Source organism: Gymnoscopelus braueri (assembly GCF_963280865.1).
Source record: "Gymnoscopelus braueri genome assembly, chromosome: 21".
Classification (NCBI taxonomy): domain Eukaryota; kingdom Metazoa; phylum Chordata; class Actinopteri; order Myctophiformes; family Myctophidae; genus Gymnoscopelus; species Gymnoscopelus braueri.
The window spans coordinates 27462865-27486296 of record NC_137623.1 but is presented as its reverse complement, the minus strand read 5'-3'; the positions used below and the strand labels follow the sequence as shown (position 1 = coordinate 27486296).

General features: G+C 41.2%; 1 protein-coding gene across 1 annotated transcript in view; it reads right to left on the bottom strand.

Annotated features, from left to right (window-relative positions):
- dok6 (docking protein 6) overlaps nucleotides 1-23432 on the bottom strand; it is a 96696-nt gene that overhangs the window by 19603 nt on the left and 53661 nt on the right. Inside the window, 3 exon segments of the mRNA XM_080417839.1 lie at nucleotides 3909-4047; nucleotides 4588-4777; nucleotides 13530-13649. Coding sequence (XP_080273965.1) covers nucleotides 3909-4047; nucleotides 4588-4777; nucleotides 13530-13649 — 449 coding nt within the window.

The following is a 23432-nucleotide window of genomic DNA, read 5'->3' as shown; positions in this document are numbered from 1 at the left end:
CTAAACGCTGCGTTTGGAACGCGTCCCAAATGGCGGGGTCCAGGAGCATGGCCATATGGTCAAGGCTCATCAAGCTCCATGCAGGCTTACATAAATAAAGAATACAGATGACGGCAAAAGAGGGATGGAGGGAGAGAAGGGAAGGAACGGAAGGAACGGAGGCTAAAACCGCGGGGCGTCGCATGGTTTCCGCTCCAATGAGGTACTCTTGGCGAGAGACCAGGCAACACTGGCTGCTCCCCACTGTGAAATGTGTGTGTGTATGTTTTGATTGGTGTGTGTGTGTGTGTGTGTGTGTGTGTGTGTGTGTGTGTGTGTGTGTGTGTGTGTGTGTGTGTGTGTGTGTGTGTGTGTGCGCGTGTTCAACATCTTGCACGTGAAAATGATGATTTATATTATCCATGTTCACTGATTCCTAAAAAGCAATGCTGGACACAGTAGCAGCTGCGAGGGTCTAACTGGCCTAAATCAAAACACGCAGTGTTAGAGCTTTCTGTGGAGTCTAATTCATTCATTGAGTCTAATTAGTGTGCTCACTGGAAGCTGGCAGAGTAGCACACTCGTGTTATCTTTGTTTTTTCTTCAGTTATTCTTCCAAATTTTGTTTGTGTCTCTAACTAAGTACAGAGTCAGGCCAAGCACCAGATTAAATAAACAGGAGAGGCATTTGATTTTCATGAGGGGGCACACAAAATCACCACACGTCAAAACATTAATTGCGTGTGCCCACTTGAAAAGTGCTAATAATAATCTAACAACAATACTGTGTGCAATAAGCACTGATGCACAAATACTCAAGAGGGGGGCAGAGCACTCTCGAGGGAGCATTCTGGTATTCTGTCATAAAAACAAATCCGTTATACTTATCGAGCCAAGTAAAGTTGTCACTCTGAAGTGCAGGAAAAAACGAAAACGGGTTTCAAGTCGTGACGCCATGGACAAACCAAGGACAGCACAAGTCACTCTACATGCATCGATTTGCGAATGTTTCAGCACCACTGTTGATGGACAGCGACAGGTCATGTGCCGTGACCCAGAACCATGCCTTTTATACACAGATAAAACACCCAAGAGAACATAGCAGCATACAGAGCTGCAGCCTGGCTGTCTGAGTCTCCACAGAGGCAGTGTGTTTGTAGTTAAGCCGATACAACACCTACAGCAACACATGCAAAGATCTATGACGCACAACGATGGAATGTCAAGTGGTTGAAATTGAAAAGGACTAGTGATTTTTCATGATTCATATAGAGATTCAAGAGGGCTTTATTCGTCGTTCTCTCATACAGGTACAAGCAGCAAAGCGATGGTGTGATGCGATCAAATGCAAATGACTCATTTCTCACCGACAAAGCTGTCTTTGAACTCTAAACATTAAAAGACCATGTACAACATTAAAAGGCCTATTCAAACTAGACAGCTGCGCTTAGCTTGATAAGCATCGCAGCTACAAATCCATTCCAGGATATAATTACATTAAATGAGATCTATAGTGTTAAAGAACGTTTTTCTTTGATTTCTTTGGTCAGTACATCATCATTGAAAAACGTTAATAGCGGGCGCTCGGGTGGCGCAGTGTGGCCCCACCACCACCACAGAGTCCGGGGGTTCGAATCCACCATGGTGCATCCGGCTTTGTTGAGTGTCTATACAAACACAATTGCCCCGTGTTTGGGGGAGGGAAGCCGGGCAGGGAGGGTGATATTTGTCATTGCACGGCATCTGTCAGAGTGTTGGGCGGGAGGAGTAAAACGCTCCACGTCCTCCCGGTGGGGGCTCCTCACTGGCAGGTGATACAAGATACAAAAGCAGTGACAACACACAGAAATGTGTGTGGGGAGGAATTAATAGGCATAACGACTAAATTGGTGAGAAAAAAGGGTAAAACGCAAAAAGGATTTTTTTTTAATGAAACAAAAACCAAAGTAAGCTGTGGAGCCTGAGTCTCTCGCATCCTTCGCCCAATGGTATTTCTGCCTCCGCTACTGCCAATTCAATGAGGAGAAATCAAGTTGAAAAGAATAGCAGAATTACAAAGAGATACCGATTTTTGGCAACTAGACCCCTGGAGTCTAGATGCTGGTTGTGGTGGCGGCGATGTTGTAAAGTCAATAGAGGAAGAGGATTCACTGACTGGTTTTAGCATTTATTCAGTGGTTGAGAATATGAAACAATGTTGGAAGTCAATAATAAAAGCATAAGTGAGTTTTTCAAACCAAAGCAGTCCAAAAGAAAAAAAAACGTTGGTGAAATTGGATCAGCGGGTAATGAGAAAAATCAAGAGGAGAATGCTTCTGTTTCTGAGAAAGCCATGGATAATCACAAGTCTGGCCATGCTGAGGCGGAACTAGCTGTGGGAAATCGTGAGGAAGGCTGTTTTGATCAGACGGACATTGGAGTGGCCAGTGACTGCTTCTTGGAGATGCAAAAGGGAGAGCCTGTTGCTTTACCTTGAACAACAAAGGAGACCTACAGTATGCAGGTAAACGACTGGACTTGAGTTACAACTGCACTCTAACCGCTTTTTCGTCGATGTACAAGAAATCTCTTCGCCCCCAAAAAACAGCCGAACCATTTCGAATAATGGGCCGAACATTCCCCCTGAATAGGCATGCCGGGGTTCAAGGGGTTAACCTTGCATCAGACACACATCACTGACTTTGATTCTTATCACTTATAGTGTTGACATCAAGGGTCTCCATTAAAGGGACACAGGCAGGCAGGCAGGCAGGCAGACAGGCAGGCAGGTAGACAGACAGACAGAGATATCTCCATACATGGGCATAAAAGGGACAGACAGGTACAATGGGTATTCTAAATGCTTCCGTCACACACATACACATTGTAGTATGACACATAGGCGCCGATCCCCCCGGGCGACGGCGAGCACCCACTGGGAATGTGCTGGTCCGGTCGGACGGACGGTTAAAACGCTTTGTAACGTGTGCATGCACTGTGCAGGATGCACTAGTCTTAATACCGCACGTAATTCTGAAAGGGATTTCTGTCATTCAAACTCTCTCTCTCTGTAATCTTCAAAGTCTGATTATTTAATTCCCTGTGTCAGTTGTTATCATCCGCCAATAATCCAATTTGAGCGCCCACCGGAAAAATCGGCGCCCCTGGTATGACGGAAGCATTTGAACATTGTGGGAGGCAGCAGTCTGGCTCGAGAGACGCTGCACACACTATCACTGCTGATTATTCTATCTGTCTCCTTTGTAGCAACTCCATCGTCGCTGATCACTGGTGGTTATTAACTAAACGACCAAACCTAATGTATCTTTTAACGTCTGTCCGCTGTTAGATCCGTATGAGTCACTTCTTGTGAGCGACTTTTACTCAGCCCGGTGGTGACGCAGGCGTTTAGCCCATTCAATCCGGGAACGCATAGCTGCGTCATTTTAGATTTTTTTTGCTATAACCATTATTTTATACTTTGGGATATTCAAAAATAGCAGATCCGCGCTACGAGCTTGCAGATCGATTTTTAAAAAATCGTGACATTTTTTGCAAATCTTTGAATACATATATTTTTTAGAGCGATAATTTTTTTACTCAAATCTTTGCTTCTGGGGATTATACAACGTTTTTATTTTATTTTTATGCTTATGCTGCTATAATGTCAGTGGTTCTCAAACTTTTTCATGTCAAAGACCACCCAAAATTATATGTATTTGTCCGCGGACACGCCACATTTCAAAATATTTTGTTCCTGGGACCCTCAGAAGCAAAGAGTAAAACATTTATATATTCAAAGATTTGCACAAATTGTCACCATTTTCAAAAATAGCCAAAGAAATCTAAAATGACAGAGATGCGTTCCCGGTCTTAATAGGTTAAGCCTCACTGGCCTCTCTGGATCAGAGGGCTGGATAACAGCTCTAGAAGTTCATGTGCATGCGCACCTGGGAGCTCTTCTCCATCTCCTCCAACATCCTCTCATGTTGCTGGGCGATGGACAGCGTGGCAGAGTGGACCCGCTGGTAGATCATCTCTCCTTCCCTCGTCTGGAACGTGAACAAACCCTCGCCTGTGTCACACATCCTGAAACAGAGAGAGAGAGAGATGACAGAGAGAGATGACATGTTATTTAGACAGATGCTAGCCATGACGACCTTGCAGGGTTACGCAAAGGCTAAAATGTAGCTTAGATAGCATGTTATGTAGACAGATGCCAGGTCATTGTTGACCTGGCATCCTAGTGTGTGAGTTTACGTATGTATTAGTTATTATTAGATTATTGGTTTACTCATGTATTACTTTATTATTAGATTACTATTTCTATGCATTTGATGTATTATTGATGTATTATGATGTATTCTACACACACGCACAAATAGACACCTGCCACTTCATTGCCTCGAGGACTGTGTGACTAATGTTGATATCCTGGGGATGTTGTGGAATTTCAAAGTTGCTTTGTGAAAGTGTTTTTGTTTTGTCCCCCCCTTGACATTTTGTTTCCCAAAGTTGTTTCCCTCTTGCCACCACTGTATGGTGTATGTATGAATGCATGCACACACACACACACACACACACGCATGCACGCACATGTACACTCGCACACACACACACCTACTGTACCTTCCGGACTCAAACGTGAACCAGGTGGAGTCTCGTCCGTATCTGCGGAGGGAGCTCAGTGGCCACATGACCAGCTTGACGCGTGCGTTGTGGATGTCCCACAGGTAGATGTTCTCGTGGGTGATCTGCATGGTGCACTCCCCGTAGATGTCCAGGTTAGGGGTGGGCATCAGGTACACGTTGAAACGCTCTGGAAGCATTCAGACACACACACACGGTTCATCTTGTTATCATCAGGGACGACGATAACGGAGCAAATGCTCTGAAACCGTTCAGACAAGCAGACAGACAGACAGACAGACAGACAGACAGGGTTGTTGTTGTTGGTGTTATCAGATGATAAAGAGACCAAAGGCAGAGGAGACACGATCGGTGACAGACAAAGTGCATTTTGCGGCTGAAGATTATTTTTGGATTGTCACTCCAAAGCAAGACTGAAATGACTGAATACATTTCCATGTTTTGGCGGTGGCATATTACAAATGGGTTGCACAAAGTTTGCATAAATGCGATTATAGTCCTGATAGAGCCGTATACAGAAAGGTGTTCCTTTAACACGAACACAGAAATGGACCTGTAATAGGGTAGGATTTTACTTTGTAATACCAGTACACTCAATAGTGAAATTACCTCAAGATCTGACCAAGTGTTTACCTTACACAGATATAGACACATTTATAGTGCTGTTATGAATGTCAAATAGTCTACGGTTGCTTTTGACAATTGTGTCATTCCAGTTAAGTAACTTCTCCATGGATCAGTACAGAAGTTATTTCAGTTGACTGTGTTTGCACTCAGAACTGGAAATTATCATTCCTACCAGCTTGCATGAGCATGAAATTTCACAAATTGCAAAGATAAAACGGACAGCTCATTTGACGAAAAGGCAGGCGAGGGAGACAAAAGAAGCAATAAGAAAGTCAGGAGACATCTAAATTCAATAGTTTTGGAGACGACCTGCTGCTCATCCTAAACAGGGTTATGTAAGGTACTGATTAACGTGAAGGAAGGGCAGTTATTTCTCCCTGGTTTCTTCTGCTCTCCCCAGAGAGAGAGAGAGGGAGAGAGAGAGAGAGAGAGAGACCCCTATTCTGGGCGGAACATTTGCCAGAAATAGACGATCTGCAAGCTCACAACACATCGCTTTAACTCCCAATAGAATGTGGATAACAGGATGTTGGTCATCACTCAGCCCTGCGATGGGACAGCTTGCATTGACTTTTTCAAGTCAATTTTTTTGAAGTCAATGCAAGCTTCCACATCAGTTTCGCGAAGCAAAAAAGCGTCTTTTAATACTCGGAACGAGTCCGAATTTTGCGTATATTCGCATATTCGCCGGTGTGTAACCACCTTTACAGTTGCAACTCCGTTTCCCTAAGAATAGAGGTTAACTACATCAAACAAATAAGAAATATTTCCCTATAGGCAGGCATGCAAACAGCCCCGAGGTGAAAAAGGTGACAACATGATGTTTTCTTTCGGGTCAGGTGTCACACAATTGCCCTATTTGGGTTCAAAAAGGTGACTGTAGCTGAAAAGTGACACTTTTGCATGTCTGTAAAGGACTGTTAAATATGTCCGGCACTCATGACATTGTCTCATGTGATACACCCCCCCCCCTCCTGCCCCCCCCCCCCCTCCTGTCTGTTAACACATTGACCGCCAGAGGTTAATCTCATAATGTACTCACCAGTGCCAACGTTTTATTGTTGTTTTTTGTTTTTTTCACGTCGCCATAGACCTCGTTAAAATCCTTAAGATTGAGCTGTGCACTGTTTGTATACATTGCGGAGATCTCCCTGCGTCTACCAGTGAAAACCACGTGTCAAACGGAGCCGCCATGTTGTAGTTAGAACGGTTTATGTTAAACAGTGATCACGAGGAGAAAAAACTACAAGGAGAAAATGGGGTTTCAGTTTCGTCATTAGAACGAGGGCCGACGGGATCGGCAAAACCGGATCCCGAATAATTCTGTTTCCGGTGGTGTTACAATGAAATGTGCCGTATAGAAAATTGAAAAAAGTTTTTTTTTTTTCGAAAAAAATGAAAAAGCACCACAGCCCGTAGGCTACGGGATCGGCGCTTTACGGTTGGATTTATCGGCCCGTAGGCTACGGGCCTGGCGGTGGTAGTGTTAACAAAGTAAATCATTATTTGTGCACACAGATTTGATCCTGGCCACCCAGGGTCCTGGCCCCCAGCTCTAGCACCAAAGCTTCATAACGTCCAATCACTTTAATCCCTCTAATTATTAGTGTAACAGACTTGAGTTACAACTGTACTCGGACTGCTTTTGTCCATCTACACCAAATCTCTTAAACAGCCGATCTACAACCTCAAAACGTGTCACACCGGGTAGAAGCTTGCCCCCAGAATAGTGATGCTGGGGTTCAAGTGGTTAAAGGACCACAGAGAGAGAGAGAACGAGAGAGAGAGGGGGCTCCATAATGTGTATTAGTACTTTATAATTATGCCTAATGATTCAAAATAAGCCATGCGTCTACTGTGGGGAGGAGATGGCTATGTCATCACTTGGAAGCTCTATTTTTAGGAGCAGTTCAAATGAACTCTGATCTAATTATCGGGCTCCGACGTTTGGGGAGGATTACTAATTGAAACGTGAGCGGCACTGAGCCACTCGTTTCGCTCCGAGCGACAAAGGAACGAACGGCGCCGTCCAAAGACGGTCTCCACATGCCTCACGACACACACTCGACACCATTTGATGAAAACTGACTGGCAGGATTTGTCTTTGCCGTTTAGCCCTTTTTCTCCCCGATTTAGTCGTTATGCCAATTGATTCCTTCCCTCACATATTTCCGTGTGTTGTCACTGCTGTCACGTCCTACTGGGTCACCTGCCAGTGAGGAGCCCCCACCGGGAGGACGTAGAGCCTTCGTCCTACTCTTCCCGCCCAACACTCGCTGCTGACGGCTAGTGCCCCAGCTCATAGGATTACATGCAGTGACAATTACACTTATCGTCCTCCCCGCATGGCTTCCCTCCCCCAAACACAGGACAATTTTATAAGCCATTATAAGCAACATAATAAAGACATGCATTTCAATATCCACAGAACTCTGCTCAGCCACTGAGGAGGAATGGGGAAAAAACATGTAAAATACCATGGGAATCAACATGTTCAAACATATGGAGAGAATTCAATGGGAAAAATCATATACAGTATTTCATCACACCCCTGCAAAAAAGATAGAGGTACTGGGGTAAGCTGTTGGAATCAACATCCCTTTCCGGTTTGATACTTTATACCTGGGCAACATCCCATATGACTTACTAGATAATAACGATCCTTCTGGTAGCAAGTAAGAAGGCTATCACAAGAAAATGGTTACAGCCAAAGTCGCCCACAGTGTAGGAATGGATCGAAATAATTCATGACATATATAGAATGGAAAAACTGTCTTTCTCTCTCAGAACTCAGGAAGAGAACATATTTTGGATTTGGACTAGATGGACTGAGTATGTAAAACCAATTCGCTCAGATTTCTGCTGAATGACAAAAACAAAAGGTGAAAGTGTTGTAATATGTGTCTTGTTGACTACTGCCATAATGTGAGTGTAATTATGTGAAGGCTCCCCCCCCCCTTTTCTTAAAGCTGCCCTGCTGTTGGTTTTAATTTTTGTTTAGTTTTTTGATCGCATAAAAACTGTAAAAATGTTGGTCATCACTGAGAAAAATAGGATTGGAAAATGAATGAATGCATGGACGAGAGCAAATTTACATGTGTGTATGCATTTATATGTGAAGAGTCTATATGATTCTATATGAGTGTTGAACTTGAAATAGTTGCAAAATACACTGTATTTTAGGATGACAAAGCTGTCTGTGTACACGATACAACTCTGCTCAGCTGTTTCCAATGCTCATTTGTTAATTGCATGGTCTTCTTTCTCTCAAGTTCAGTCTATTATGTTTCTATATGGCTTATTGCGCATATTCCATATAGCTTTTTCGGTAGCACTTTACAATAATGACCCGTTATAAAGCATTTATAAACGTTTATAAGCAGTTTGTAGACTATTAACAAACCATTAACAACCTGTTTGTTGACATTTGTAAATTATTACTAAAACCTTTACAACTACAGTTACAAATCATTTATAAAATATTAGTAAGTAGTGAACTATTCATGAATAAGCCATTTATATACATCTGTAAATGATTATTCAATCATTTGTAACGACCCATTCTAAAGCATTTATAAACGTTTATAAGCAGTTTGAAGACTATTAACAAATTATTAACAACCTGTTTATTGACATTCGTAAATGATTACTAAAACCCTTATAACTATGGTTACAAATCATCTATAAAGGTATTAGTAAGTAGCAAAACTTTTCATGAATAAGCCATGTATAATACATCTGTAAATGATTATTAAATCATTTGTAACTGATGTTAAACAATATATACAAGCTATTGGTAGCTTGTTCATGTTTAACATATGCTTTGTTAAACATTCTTAAAGTATCTATAAATCCTTAGTACATGTTATTATGTGCCCTATAGTAAAGTGAAGACAGTTCATCATTTACAACTGTCTGTTAATGTGTTTGTTCATGTTTAACATATGCTTTGTAAAACATTCCTAAAGTATCTATAAATCCTTAGTACATGTTATTATGTGCCCTATAGTAAAGTGAAGACAGTTCATCATTTACAACTGTCTGTTAATGTGTTTGTTCATGTTTAACATATGCTTTGTAAAACATTCCTAAAGTATCTATAAATCCTTAGTACATGTTATTATGTGCCCTACAGTAAAGTGAAGACAGTTCATCATTTATGACTGTCTGTTAATGTGGACTTTCTCCTTACCTGTTGCAAACTACCTGGCTTTCATGAATGCAGACACCAAACAATTACTAGAATTATCTTTCATGTTAAGCAAATGATGCGTAAGACATTCGTAAAGAGTATGTAAACCATTTGCAGACGTTATCATAGGCCTGATTCTAGTTGCTTCTTTTGGGCTTGTTTTCATAGACCTGTCCGCTTGTTTCTTTTGCAAAATCTGGCAACACACTGATTACCTGCATTACACCTGCAGTAGCCTACTAGGGAGGAAGTGAACAGTGATGCAGTTGCAGACTGGACAGAAATATGTCTAATCAATGTTTTATGTGTTTTAACTGTCTTGTTGCAGGTGATCGAGGTAACATAAAATGGCTAATCTTACACACATGAAGTAGCATTATGACCAGGGGATATTTTGATGGTGGCTGTTTGTATCCACAATGTTTGTTTTGATGTGTAGGCTAGTAATGTCCTCCATGCTTAGCAGTTTAGCTTAGCAGCTAAAGCTAACTTGCACTGGAAGGTGGTGACTGCAGAGGCTCCAAGCTGCTATTCTGTGATTCTGTTGTGATGAATTTCTTTGTTTAAATGTCAGTGTGTGTGCTGTGGCCAAGAGTTGCTACATTTTATATCTTAATAAATTGTTTTATACTTTTTTACTCTATAACGTTACTTCTGCCACTTTTTGATGTCACATGTTTTACTAATCATTGTTAAACATGAAATAATAATGCATAGTCTTCACTTTACAACAAGGCCCATGATAACGTTTGCAAATGGTCAACATACTCTTTACGAATGTCTTACGAATCATATATTAAACATGAAAGATAATTCTTGTAATTGTTTGGTGTCTGCATTCATGAAAGCCAGGTAGTTTGCAACAGGTAAGGAGAAAGTCACATTAACAGACAGTTGTAAATGATGAACTGTCTTCACTTTACTATAGGGCACATAATAACATGTACTAAGGATTTATAGATACTTTAGAAATGTTTTACAAAGCATATGTTAAACATGAACAAACACATTAACAGACAGTTGTAAATTATGAACTGTCTTCACTTTACTATAGGGCACATAATAACAAGTACTAAGGATTTATAGATACTTTAGGAATGTTTAACAAAGCATATGTTAAACATGAACAAGCTACCAATAGCTTGTATATATTATGTAACATCAGTTACAAATGATTTAATAATCATTTACAGATGTATTATACATGGCTTATTCATGAATAGTTTTACTACTTACTAATACCTTTATAGATGATTTGTAACCGTAGTTATAAAGGTTTTAGTAATCACTTACAAATGTCAATAAACAGGTTGTTAATGATTTGTTAATAGTCTACAAACTGCTTATAAACGTTTATAAATGCTTTAGAATGGGTCGTTACAAATAATTTAATAATCATTTACAGATGTATATAAATGGCTTATTCATGAATAGTTCACTACTTACTAATACCTTTATAGATGATTTGTAACCGTAGTTATAAAGGTTTTAGTAATCATTTACAAATGTCAACAAACAGGTTGTTAATGATTTGTTAATAGTCTGCAAACTGCTTATAAACGTTTATAAATGCTTTATAACGGGTCATTATTGTAAAGTGCTACCGCTTTTTCATATTGAATTATGCATTGCTTGGCCTCCGTATTGCTGCTTGCAGCTACATACTGTACATATATTCTTTTTTACTGTTTTAACTGGGATGTCTATGATTTTCATATTGTTATATTTGGTAACCTTTTTAGAAAAGTAATGAACACAACGCGGAGGGCTTTCAATGGGTTTCTTACGCCTCTTATTGTAAAATCCACAGTACAGTATACCACAGACTCTGTGTCTATTCAACCTCGTGTCCCTTTTTTGGGCATGCCATAATAGGCTTTCTTTTGTTGTTGTTGCAAAAACAAAAGAAACAGATCTACAAGCTCACATCGGGTCTCGAAAAAGTGAGTGATAGTTTTGCCCAAACACCCTATTTTTGACCCTATTGTGCTGAAGAAAACAATCGCACACTAAACGTTACGATGGACGAGAAGCACATTCTCTTGCCACAGATTCTTTTCAATTACTCGCCCCCTCTTTTTTTAGAACTTTAAACCGTCCGTCCTCCTCGCCTGTTGCTTTTTCTATTTCCTTGGCGAGTCTACAAATGACACGGGAAGGGAAAAGGGAAGGGGCGCTGCTGTGATGATAGCCTGTCGTCCTGCTTCGCGTCTCCCAGTTCCATTTCCTGCTAGTGGAATTATGTGGGGAAGCACATTCATTTCACATGGCTTTAGGAGCCATAATCTCATCCATCTCTGTGACAAGCTTCATTATGAGGGAAGCCAGTGATGCACTGCACTTCTCATTAGGCCTGGAAAAGAGCCCTAGCCGCACAGCCTGTGACCTGTGCTCCAACTCACACGCTCGCGCACACACGCACGCACGCACGCACACACACACACACACACACACAAACACACATACTGTACACGCACACGTTTGTATTACTATACTTGTGAGGACATCAACATTTTATGACAGCATTAAAAATAGCTAAAAATAGACAAAATAGACCCCTAAACCCAACATGAATCTTTTCTTAATTTTAAGTGTAACTCAAAATAAATATTTTAACCATAAATCAAAAATATTATTCTTGTCAGGACCAGGAAAATGGTCCTCGAGAAGTCTTGCTTCTCAAATTCTACTATACTTATGGGGACACTTTGGCTCTCACATACAATACACATTGTACAATAATACAAGTACACACACACACGCACACACAACCACACACACGCACTTAGATGACTCAACATGAAGCTACATCCACCAGTGTAACCAGTGTAGCTGTTGCGTACATTGTCAGATATCGACAAAAATGCCCCCCATTAACTGGGCCTAATTGGACAACAGTGGCGGTTTGGGCTCCCCTAGCTGGCCCTCTGAGGGCTTCGCTAGTTCAGTGGTGCACAAAGTATATACTCAAGTAAAAAATACTCTCAAGTATTCAAAAAAGTACAAAATACGAAGTACAATTTATTTTTAATATCAATGCATTGCTGTATTTAGATGAAGAACACAAAATAAATCCGAAAAATACAAAGAAATCGTGAAAATAGCCGATCTACAAGCTCACAACACGTCGCACGCGGTGCATTTTGAGCATGTAGATCGGCTATTTTCACTATCCTATATTAAAATTGGCTTAAGCAAGGACGGACCTCTGACGTCACGCTCATGTCACCATGACTCAGCCATAACCATATAAGGAGTTCCCAACGCAGCTACGCCCAAATATGGAGTGTGTTGTCTAACCTCAATGTGTCGTCATGGCATCAGGCGCAAATTAATCTCTCAAGACGGATTCAGAGCTCCGCAGCTGAATCTGTCGGGAGCTCCTGTTACAACGTGTATAGTTAGGAATGTTAGGAATTTTAACAAAGACACGTGGACCGGAAGTGGGGGGCTGAGTGATGCCCAACATCCTGTTATCCACATTCTATTGGGAAGTCCCCCCAGAGTCAAATTCAAAGGAAAAAAACAGCAGAGGGTGCTGTTTTTTCCTTTTTGTAGACTATGGGTGCCCAGATTGGGCGCAAATAAATCAGTCAGCTCCATATATGGGCACAAAAGGAGGCATGCCTATATATGGGCATATACTGATCACATCAGGGATCTCCATATATGGGTATAAAAGGGACATGGACTGACAAATACAGAGATCTCCAAATATGGGCATATCAGTCGGCTCGGCGGTGCGACGTAGGTGTGAGGGCCCTCTAGTACTTGAAATAGGGCTTAAGTAGTTAATTCATAATATATTGTGTAAGTTTGGGTCCTAAGAGTCCCATATTTGTGTAAGTTTGGGTCCTAAGAGTCCCTTCCTAGAGTGAAAGTCATGAGCTTGTAAAAAGAAAAAACACAAAAATGTACTTAATTACAGTAGGACTCAAGTAAATGTACTTGGTTACTGTCCACCACAGCACATGACAGGCAAGGGACCTGGAGCTACAGTATAGCCGCTATAAGTGCTTGGTGGTGGCCTGGCGGGTGGGCTAAGAGAGAGAGATTGACCCGGAGCGTGTGTCTGTGTTAGTGGGACTAATTGGGCACTCACCATTCTGCTCCCGCTGCACCCCCGCTGCTAACAGGTCTGGCTCGCCCAGGCTGATGTCGTTCAGACGGCTGCCCAGGCACTCCACGCACAGCAGCTTGCACCACTCCTCTGCATCCAGCTCTGCACACATGCACACACGCACACGCACACAAAAAGACAAAATAACACGTTGAGATGTGATATATTTACATTGGAAATGCACATGCCCTTTAAAGAGGTGCTGCCATGGTTTTGCACTTTTTTCTGTTTTTCATGTGTCTATGAGGTTGATAGAACTTCATTAGACCCCCTGGTGGTGTTGTTATGTGCAATGATGTCTTCCATGACTATTTTGGGTTTCTTCCTGTAAGCTGAAACCTTGAGTCAAAAGTGCCAATCAAAACACAGCGATTTACTGACGCACTAAAATCATACACTACAACAACACAACAGGTGGAAAAAAGCATGTGTAGAAACAGAAGGGGGAGGGGCAAGAACGTGGAACAAAGTAAACAGAGAGAGAGAGAGAGAGAGAGAGAGAGAGAGAGAGAGAGAGAGAGGCAAAAGCAGCAAATTAATTCATGACACTCACCACTACTGCAATGGATGATTGAAAGATCAGTACTTCCATATTGCATGGTGTTCACGTTGGTAAAAAGGTTAATATGAGCGATCCAAAAACGTAATCCATTGATTCAGCTCCCCAGCAGTAGTGACAAGTAGCCAGTAATTAACTATCAGACTTGTTAAAATAAGACTCACTGAATAGTATCATAAGAGAAAGCAATGTACTATGATTACTCAATACAGGTTTTAATTTGAAGTTCATACTGGTAAGTTCCTTTCTTTCTCTTACTTGCAGTCCGTAAAGAAAAAATAAAACAAATCCATTCTATTTTCAATAATAATAACTGCCGTGAAACATTGCTGGCCCACAATAAGCAATCTGGCCTGGCGCAATTTTTTATCAATTCTCTTACAAAGATCCTGTATTTTCTTTCTGTGGCCTTTTCTTTATTTTTACGTGCCCTCTGCTGTTTGCATCACGATAATTTTCTTTATTAAATCGATTTAAATTGTCACCAGTTTGAATCGATTTTAATCGATTTACGATAGATCGTTACATGCCTAGTATACACTATTAAACCTGTGTACACTCAATACAGGCAAAAACAGGCACCGTGTACATGTGTGCGCACACACGTTTGTATAACTACACTTGTGAGGACATCAACATTCGTTGAAAGTCGTTCAGAGTTGTTGAAAATTACTGAAAATAGCACACACAAAAAATGCAGAAGAAACAGCAGATCTACAAGCTTGTGAGCATGGAAAATCGGCTATTTTTCCCTGGAACTAAATATTTTGAGATGGGGGTCTGCGGCCAAATACATATAATTTTGGGGGTCCTTGACATGAAAAAAACTTTGAGAACCACTGATATTATAGCAACTAGGGCCGGGACTTTATCGCGTTAATTTCGATCAATTAATTACAGAAAAAATCTCGCGTAATTTTTTTTACACATTTTTAATCGCACCTATTTTTGCACCGCGGAACGTTTCTCACTGGACGAGTTTCAGACGGACTGATCATACCAGCGCACCAACCAACTTGCGTGGTGCTCAGGCAACAACAAACTGCAGCCACTAGCCAGCACAGTGCATGAAAACATGAATGAAGAGACGCGCCGCATAGCCTGATGATATGTTGGCTGGGCAAATCAGAATCTGTAATGGATCCCATTTAGGGGGGGGGGGGGGGGGAGTAAAAGTACAATATTTGCCTCTGAGATATAGTGGAGTAGAAGTAAAAGTATTAGAAATTGGAAATACTCGAGTCAAGTGCAAATACCTCTTCTTGAGTTCTTGAGTACTTAAAGACGTATGCTAAAATCCATTTGAAAAAATTGCTTTTCACTGTTCTCAGGTCAAATATTGATATGCGATCAAAATGCGATTAATTGCGATTAATTAATTACAAAGCCTCTAATTAATTAGATTAATCGAGTCCCAGTCCTAATAGCAACATAAGTGTTTCAGAAAACTCTTAGGATTTAGAGGACATTTTGTAGAATCGGCCTCAGGTCTTAATGGGTTAATCATAAAACAATAAAGTAGACAAGTTTGTGCTCTAAACTCGAGGCTTACCAAAGCAAGAGCCAGGTGCAAGAGGCCAGCATTCAAGTCCAAATGCAGTTAATCATAAAACCACCATTTCTCTTTCTCCAGGAAAATGGTCCTCACAACGTCTATTTCTCACATTCTACTATACTTGTGGGTACATTTGGCCCTCACATGTATAGTAATACAAATACATGCAAGCGCGCACACACACACACACACACACACACACAGACAGACAGACAGACACACAAGTCGGTTTCGTTGTTGTCGGACAGAAACCTCTTATGTTCTTTCTTAAATGAATAGCCTACTTCATCATACAACAATGTCACACAAAAGTAGTGAAAATAGCCTATCTACAAGGGTTGCGTTGCATCGCGTTGTGAGCTTGTAGATCTGCTATTTTCACCATTTATTTTTTATGAAAATAAAATAATAAAATAATTTAAAAAAGGAACGGTTTTGGACATACAAGGTTTCCGCCCGACAGCAAACGATTTGTAAGTAAAAACCCTGGTGTTACAGGTCAGGAGCACAGGTAACGGTAAACTGCGAGGGAAAAAAATCAATGTGATCTGATCGATTCAATGCTGATGAAAAGAGGCGTCAGGTTCAACAACACCCCCCCTCCCCCCTCCTGCTCTGCAACACAATTCCCAGCCAGTTAAAATACAGTAACACCAGCGAGAACAATGAAGCCAGAATGTGATCCGAGGAGGCCTGGCGATCGGCTATCCAGACAATCAATAGGCCATTATCCTAATTGAAGGGGGGGATTTTGGCTTCTCCTTAAGAGTGAGAACATTAATTGAAAGGGGGGGGGGGTATGATAGGAGCTGAGTAGTCACTACCCTTAGCAAGATGCTGCCAAGAGTTATTATTCGTCATCTTTTTAGTTAACACGTTCTGATTTTAACCACTTAAACCCTATATACAGTACTTTGTTGTACACTATGTAAAATAGGGGGGAAATTGCCTCTCTACAAGCAATATTGGAAAAAAAAACTTTAAAGATTTCGCTGGCACAAAATCTTTTCAGATTGGGGTCCGTGACCAAATACCTATTAATGTGGGGGTCATTGACACGTCAATGAAAATATCAAAATGTCTCAAATTTGGGGACCTGCAGCTGTGTTGGGGAGGCTGTGTAGAGCTTGTAGATCTGCTATTTTTGAATAACCAAATAAATCTAAAATGACAGATCAAATTGAATTGGTTATGGACAGTTATGATTATGGACAGCAGTAACCTGGGGTTTGGGGCAGCGGTTCTCAAAGTGGGGTCCGGGGACCCCCAGGGGTCCTTGAGGGGGCTCAAGGGGGTTGTAGTTTTGCAAAATTGAAAGAAGATTTCACTGGCACAAAATATTTTCAGATGTGGGGGTCAATGAAATAAAAAAATCACACCCTGTGTGAAGTGGGCGGTGTCTTGCTAGCTAATCACAATACTGAATGGAGTCAACCAATCATGTACAAAAGATAAATACATTTATTGAAACACTCTTTATGATGGACGAAACCATAACTTGGAAAAAACAAATTTTTGGTTTTTTCCAAGTTATGCTTTCTTATATAGGGCTATGCACATGTGTCATGTGACACTGGCCAATCACAGTCCTGAATAGACTGTGATTGGCCAATCACAGCGCAGGATAATTCTACTAATTTCCTGGGCCCAGATCACAGCGCAGGAAAATGTACATTTTTCGCCCAAAAAAATCTCAAATTTGGGGACCTGCAGCCGTGTTGGGAAGGCTGTGTTGGGTCTGTGTACACTTGGTGGCCAGGACATTTAGCGCTACAGTATGATTAGATTGTTTAATTAGAAGCTAAGTGGATATACCGATGAATCCATGAATCAAATTCTCAAGCGTGAGCGGCAGACAGTTGTTCAGTGAGCACCAATTTTCTTCCCCGTTAACCCATTCAATCCGGGAACGCGTCGCTGTCGTTTTAAGATTTCTTCGGCTCTTCAGAAATAGCAGATATACAAGCTCATGGTGCGGCACCGAGTGCCGCGCTATGAGCTTGTAGATCTGCTATTCTTTTTAAATCATGAAAATGTATGCAAATCTTTGAATATATATATTTTTAAAGCGAACATTTGTAACTCAAATCTTTGCTTCTGGGGTTCCCTGGAACAAAATGTTTTACAAATGTTTCGCTTTAAAATATATATATTCAAAGATTTGCACACATTTTCAAAAAAAATAGCAGATCTACAAGCTCGTAGCGCGGTAACTCTGTGCCACGCTATGAGCTTGTATATCTGCCATTTTCTTTGAATAGCCAAAGAAATCTTAAAATGACACACAGATGCATTCGCGGGATTGATAGGGTTAAGTTGGGGGGTGGGGGGTCGGGTGGTGGGGGGGGGGGGGGGGGGGGGGTAGTAGTGTTTACAGGGGGAACGGAGTCTTGTGTGAGCCGGTGGTGTGAGTTACTGGAGGATGAAATGAGACCAGGACGGGAGGTGGTTTATCTTCGCACTGTTCCCTTCACTCAAGGCCAATGGAATTCTGGGATACGGAACCGTGGCCACTGATGTATACAGAAAGTCACATGTGGAGGTGAAGCCGTGCTGCTGTGTGTCTGTGTTGTCCTGCGTGCGTGCACGTGTGTGTGTGTGTGTGTGTGTGTGCGTGCACGTGCGTGTGACTTATGGGTGGATTAGCCTGGTTCCAGACGAATCTGCCATTGCAAAAAAAAATGCCCTTGGCAGATTAGGTCTGGCCCCTCTCAATAGAGATTGGATGCCTCTCCCTCCGAAGTTGTGAGGGACCAATCAGGGCCCAGTATGCAAATATGGGGCGGGTTTATCACCAGAGGCATTTTTTTTATTTGCCCCTCGGAAATGCAGGTTCCACAGAGAGATTCCAGACTAATATCTACTCAGTGATATTAGTCTAATAGTCTAGGCTAGGGGTGGATAATATGAGGTTAACATTTTATGGTGGTATTTTCCACTGTCTGGTCAATAATGCATGCACATAAAACATTTAAATAAATAAAAAACACAACCCCTTCAAAAGCTAACAAATGAGGAAAAAGTCTGAGTATACTTAGTTTGAGAAATACAGTACATGAATCGCTCAAGCCTCATATTTGATACTATATTCAAAATGTGCTCTTTAAAAAAAGAAAAGAAAAGAAAAGAAAACATGCATTACTTAATAACTTAGAATTCTCTTTGAGCTGCAGCAATTGGTATTGATTAACTAATGTACTGATTAAAGACCTAGTGCCACGAATCAATGTGGTTAAATGTTACCATTTGTTGTCCAAATGTTAAAACAGGCCATTTCAGCAAAGGAGCGGCAGTGCTCGTCAGTGAGGCAGCAAATCTGCCAGGAGGTGCAATTTGTATGTAATCTTGCTTATCCTGAAAAATGTTTGTCGACTAAATAAAAACTAAGCTATGGTGACTAAAACTAAATATTTATTGATAATTTCGTCAACAAAACTAGACTAAAATGAGGGATTAGTGGAGAAGAGATCCAGAAGAACTAAATGACAAGTCATTTTATGTTTGGTTGCGCTCGGGTGTTGCGCTCTGAAAATAGCCGATCTACAAGCTCACAACACGTCCCTGCGACGTGTTGTGAGCTTGTAGATCGGCTATTTTCAGCATGCAACCAAGTGTAAAATCAGCCATTACGACGCCATCAAGGCCCGCCAAAATCCATTTTAGTAAATGAACTGTAGATTTAGTCGACTATAATCTTATATTTAGTCGACTAAAACTAGACAAAAACTAAAAGATTTCAGATGACTAAAACATGACTAAAACTAAATGGAATTTTATTTAAAAGACTATGACTAAAACGAAATAAAACATTGCTGTCAAAATCAACACAGCCCTAACCCCACAGCTGCATCCACGTCTCCTTTGGAGCTGCAATAAATTAGACCTGTTTTTTGTTACTGTTTGGTTGGTTTACTGTTTCTTCCTCACCTCCCTCCTTCAGAATGGCGGCTGTGGCCTTTTAAGTGAGTCTAAACTCCCACTCTTTAATGCTGCTGAGTGGAAAATCACCTAAACAAACAGTTCATCAGCAGCGCGGGCGGCAGCCTCGCTATGTGTCGTCATGCATGATGAAACAGTGTGTGTGTGTGTGTGTGTGTGTGTGTGTGTGTGTGTGTGTGTGTGTGTGTGTGTGTGTGTGTGTGTGTGTGTGTGTGTGTGTGTGTGTGTGTGTGTGTGTGTGTGTGCATGCGTGCTTGTATTATTATCCTTGTGAGGGCCCAAATGTGAGAAAGAGACCTTGTGGATACCATTTTCCTTGTCCTCGCAAGAGAAATGATTGTTTTATGGTTAACATTGTTTTTTTTTCATTCAGGCTTGATTTATACTTCTTTTGTGTGCTGCTGTCGCACACCCAAAATAGCCGATCTACAAGCGCGCCGCAGCAGCGCAGCAAGGCTCGCAGATTGGCTATTTTGGGGGTGCGACACACCATCACATGATTATAATTCTGTTGTGCACATAAAGCACAACAGAAATTGCTTCCTAGCTGCATTCAGAGATTGTTCCAAATGAAAGAAAACCGGTATGAGCTGAGGGGTATACTTTGAAATTATTACAGCTAGAACAAACATTAAAAGGAGATTTATGGCAAGAGAAATATGGAATAGTTGTGATAACGATCTAAAATGTTTAAAGATAATATAGTATGTAAATATGAAACTTCATTATGAACCATAAAATATTATTTCTATTTCTTTTATGTGAAAATTGATGTTTTGTTATTGTTTGTTTTTAGTATTATAAGGGTAGGCATTATAAGCTATGGCTTCAGCCTACACCTTTACGGTCCAAGTATTGTTTTTTTGTAATGTTTGCTGTGACTAACTCTGCACATGGCTTAAGACTGAAATAAACCATTCATTCATTCATAATTAAACTTAGGCTTCAGGCTTAGGGTAACATGGTGAGGATGGCATTTATAAAATAAACCTCCTAAAATGTCCTCACAAGTGTAGTGATACAAACCTGTGTGTGCCTGCATGCGTACGTGAGGGGATGGTGTTACATTTTAAGTGCGAGTGCTGTGTGAGGGAGGGAGGGAGAGAGAAGAACCATGGAGAGGAGGATACAGAAGGAGGAGAGAAAGTGAGAGAAAAGGTGTGAGAATCAAAGCGGCAGGCACAGTCAGGATCCTTCCCTCTTTCCACCCTTTTTGCCCTGCGTTTCACATTGACTGGCTTTGAGTGTTAACATGGAGAGATGTTACATAGAGGAGAGGAGATGAGCTATTCCACAGCTGATTTTAAAGGACTTGGGGAGAAGTAATGCATCCTTTCCAGGTGCCATTGAAACTTCAGCAATTTGAGGTACAATGGTAACCCAGCCCCAGCCAGTAGGGTCGAAAGCTTGTATGTTCAAAATGTATGTAAATACTTGTCATCGGTTCAATATTTACAAAACCCACAGACTTGTTTCAAAAATAGCAAAAAATGCCAATCTACAATATCAGCTATTTTTGCCACTTTTGTGTGATACTGTAATATGACGAAGAGCATGAATTTATGAAACAGTTGAAATATGGAGATACATGGTTTCAGCAAAGACTTTAGACATACAATGTAGTGAATGCTTGTCGTTGAAAGCGCCTCATAGCATCATCGGTGCATACGGAAGCACCAGCAGGCATTTAAACTCAACTGAAGGCCAGAAAGTGAAAGTTGCCCACATGATTTAAAACTCCCCGTCATTTTTAACCATATTTGTATCCAAATAAGCCAGGGTTTACGTCCAGGGGTGCACATAACTGGTGCACAAGTGCACATGCGTGGTCAAAAATAAATGTTGCGCGGCAGATCAAGCGAAAAGAAGCGCTCTTGCGTACCGCCGTCATATGGCTCTGTTGCATATAACTAATGTGCTCTAAATCAGCACGGAAACTCTTGCATCGTAGCCTCCTATTTGGTCACAAAGACCTATTTGTAAATAAAACAAATTTTAGGGTGCGTATCAAGCCACATCTCCAGGTGCTCCCCTGAGAACTAGCCCCAAAAAGTTATGTGCACCCCTGTTTATGTCCCTATTTTGGGCATGTCATTGTCATTTATAGGCGGACATTTTCAATTTATATGCTGTCGCTGTCGGGTGGAAACCTTGTACGTCCGAAACCGTTGCTTTTCAGGAAATGGAATGAAATGTTGTAGAAATCGCAAAAACAGTCGTCTGTTTTCGCTAATTAGCGCGACACTCTTGTACGATGGAAAAAGCCCCCTTTTATAACATTTGACTGTACTACCTGTACTGTTAAGAAACTTATGTATTCAATCAATCAATCAACAAAAAAACGACAAAATGGGGCATTCATTGATGAAAAAACATTAAAAGAGGTTTAAATATTGAGATAGAGGTTTTTGCCCGACAGCAACGATAAATATAAATATATATATATATATATATATATATATATATATATATATATATATATATCTTTTTTTTAAATAGTGAGAATAGAAAATTGTAGATCTGCTATTTTCACCATAGCATAGCCATACGCCACTTATACAGTACAATACAGTAGGTCTTACGGTAGGTCTTAAGTGGTTAATAAGGAAACCCAATGACATAATGTTGGTATATTTCATGATAAATTGGGTCATCCATGCATGAAACCCCCCGTGCTGGTTGGGGCGAGGAGGAGGCGAGGAGGAGGCGAGGAGGGGGGTGGGGGGGGGGGGGGGAGGTGTGGCGGAAGGAAGTAAAGGACATTGGAAGGTCAGTGGGGTGAAAATGACCTCCATATGGTGGTGCAGGGAGGAGGGGCGGGGTGGGGTGGGGGGGGGACATGGAAATGAGCTTCGATATAGAAAGACAGAGATGGTGGAAAGATAACTAGAGAGAGAGAGAGAGACGGCCCCATTCTGTGGCAGTTTTTTCCCCGTTAAATCGGGATAATGGACCTGCGCCGCCCCAATAGGTTATTCTAGCACCTGCTCTACCCGTCACCATTATGCCGACGCCGTTATTTGCGCATGGAGGTGTACCCGTGGGCGTGTTGTTGCTATATCCCCCACATTGAAATTCTCAACCCACACATGGGTACGGCTTGGGGATGGGGGATAGTGGATTCTAAAAGCACCCGCTGGTTTATAAAATCACCCGTCAAGTGCACACAGACACTACAATGGCTTTGTGCGTTGGACCATGAGCCATGTTGCCAGCCTTGGAGAGAAATAAGCAACCGCAGTCCGCAGGTCTATGAAAACAAAAAGAAGAAACTATAAGAGCACATGAGCACTTCAAACTACTAACTAGAGCTTTCATATCCCCTAAATATTTCAGCCTGGCTCGACTAATAATTGACAAATTAGACCCAGCCCAGCCCCAGTAATTTTTCTAAAGAAGCCTTATTTCTCATTAAATCTTGGTAATTCGTTAAGAACAGGACAGGAGTCATTCTACCCTAACAGTCTATATTTTATTTAAAAAACAGCTTGGAGCAAATAGGGCTATATAAATATATACACTTCCCCATAACCATTTTAAAAATGATTATGGTTATTCTATGAAATATATGTTTCATAGAATAACCGTAATCATTTTTGCAATGGAGAAATCACATCCAAGTTACCTTCTGGCCGCTGCCTGTGCTTTCATTTGAAGAAGTAATCCAACATTTACTTTGAGGTGAAAAAGACATGAAGAAAGCTCTGAAGATCCATTATTTATGTCATGTTATGGTTTAAACTTTAAAGGGAGCTCTCTACTGCTGCGTCATGACAAGACAGTGATTGATTTGACCTAGGCTACTTTAGCGTTGCGCTGCCCTGTTGATTAA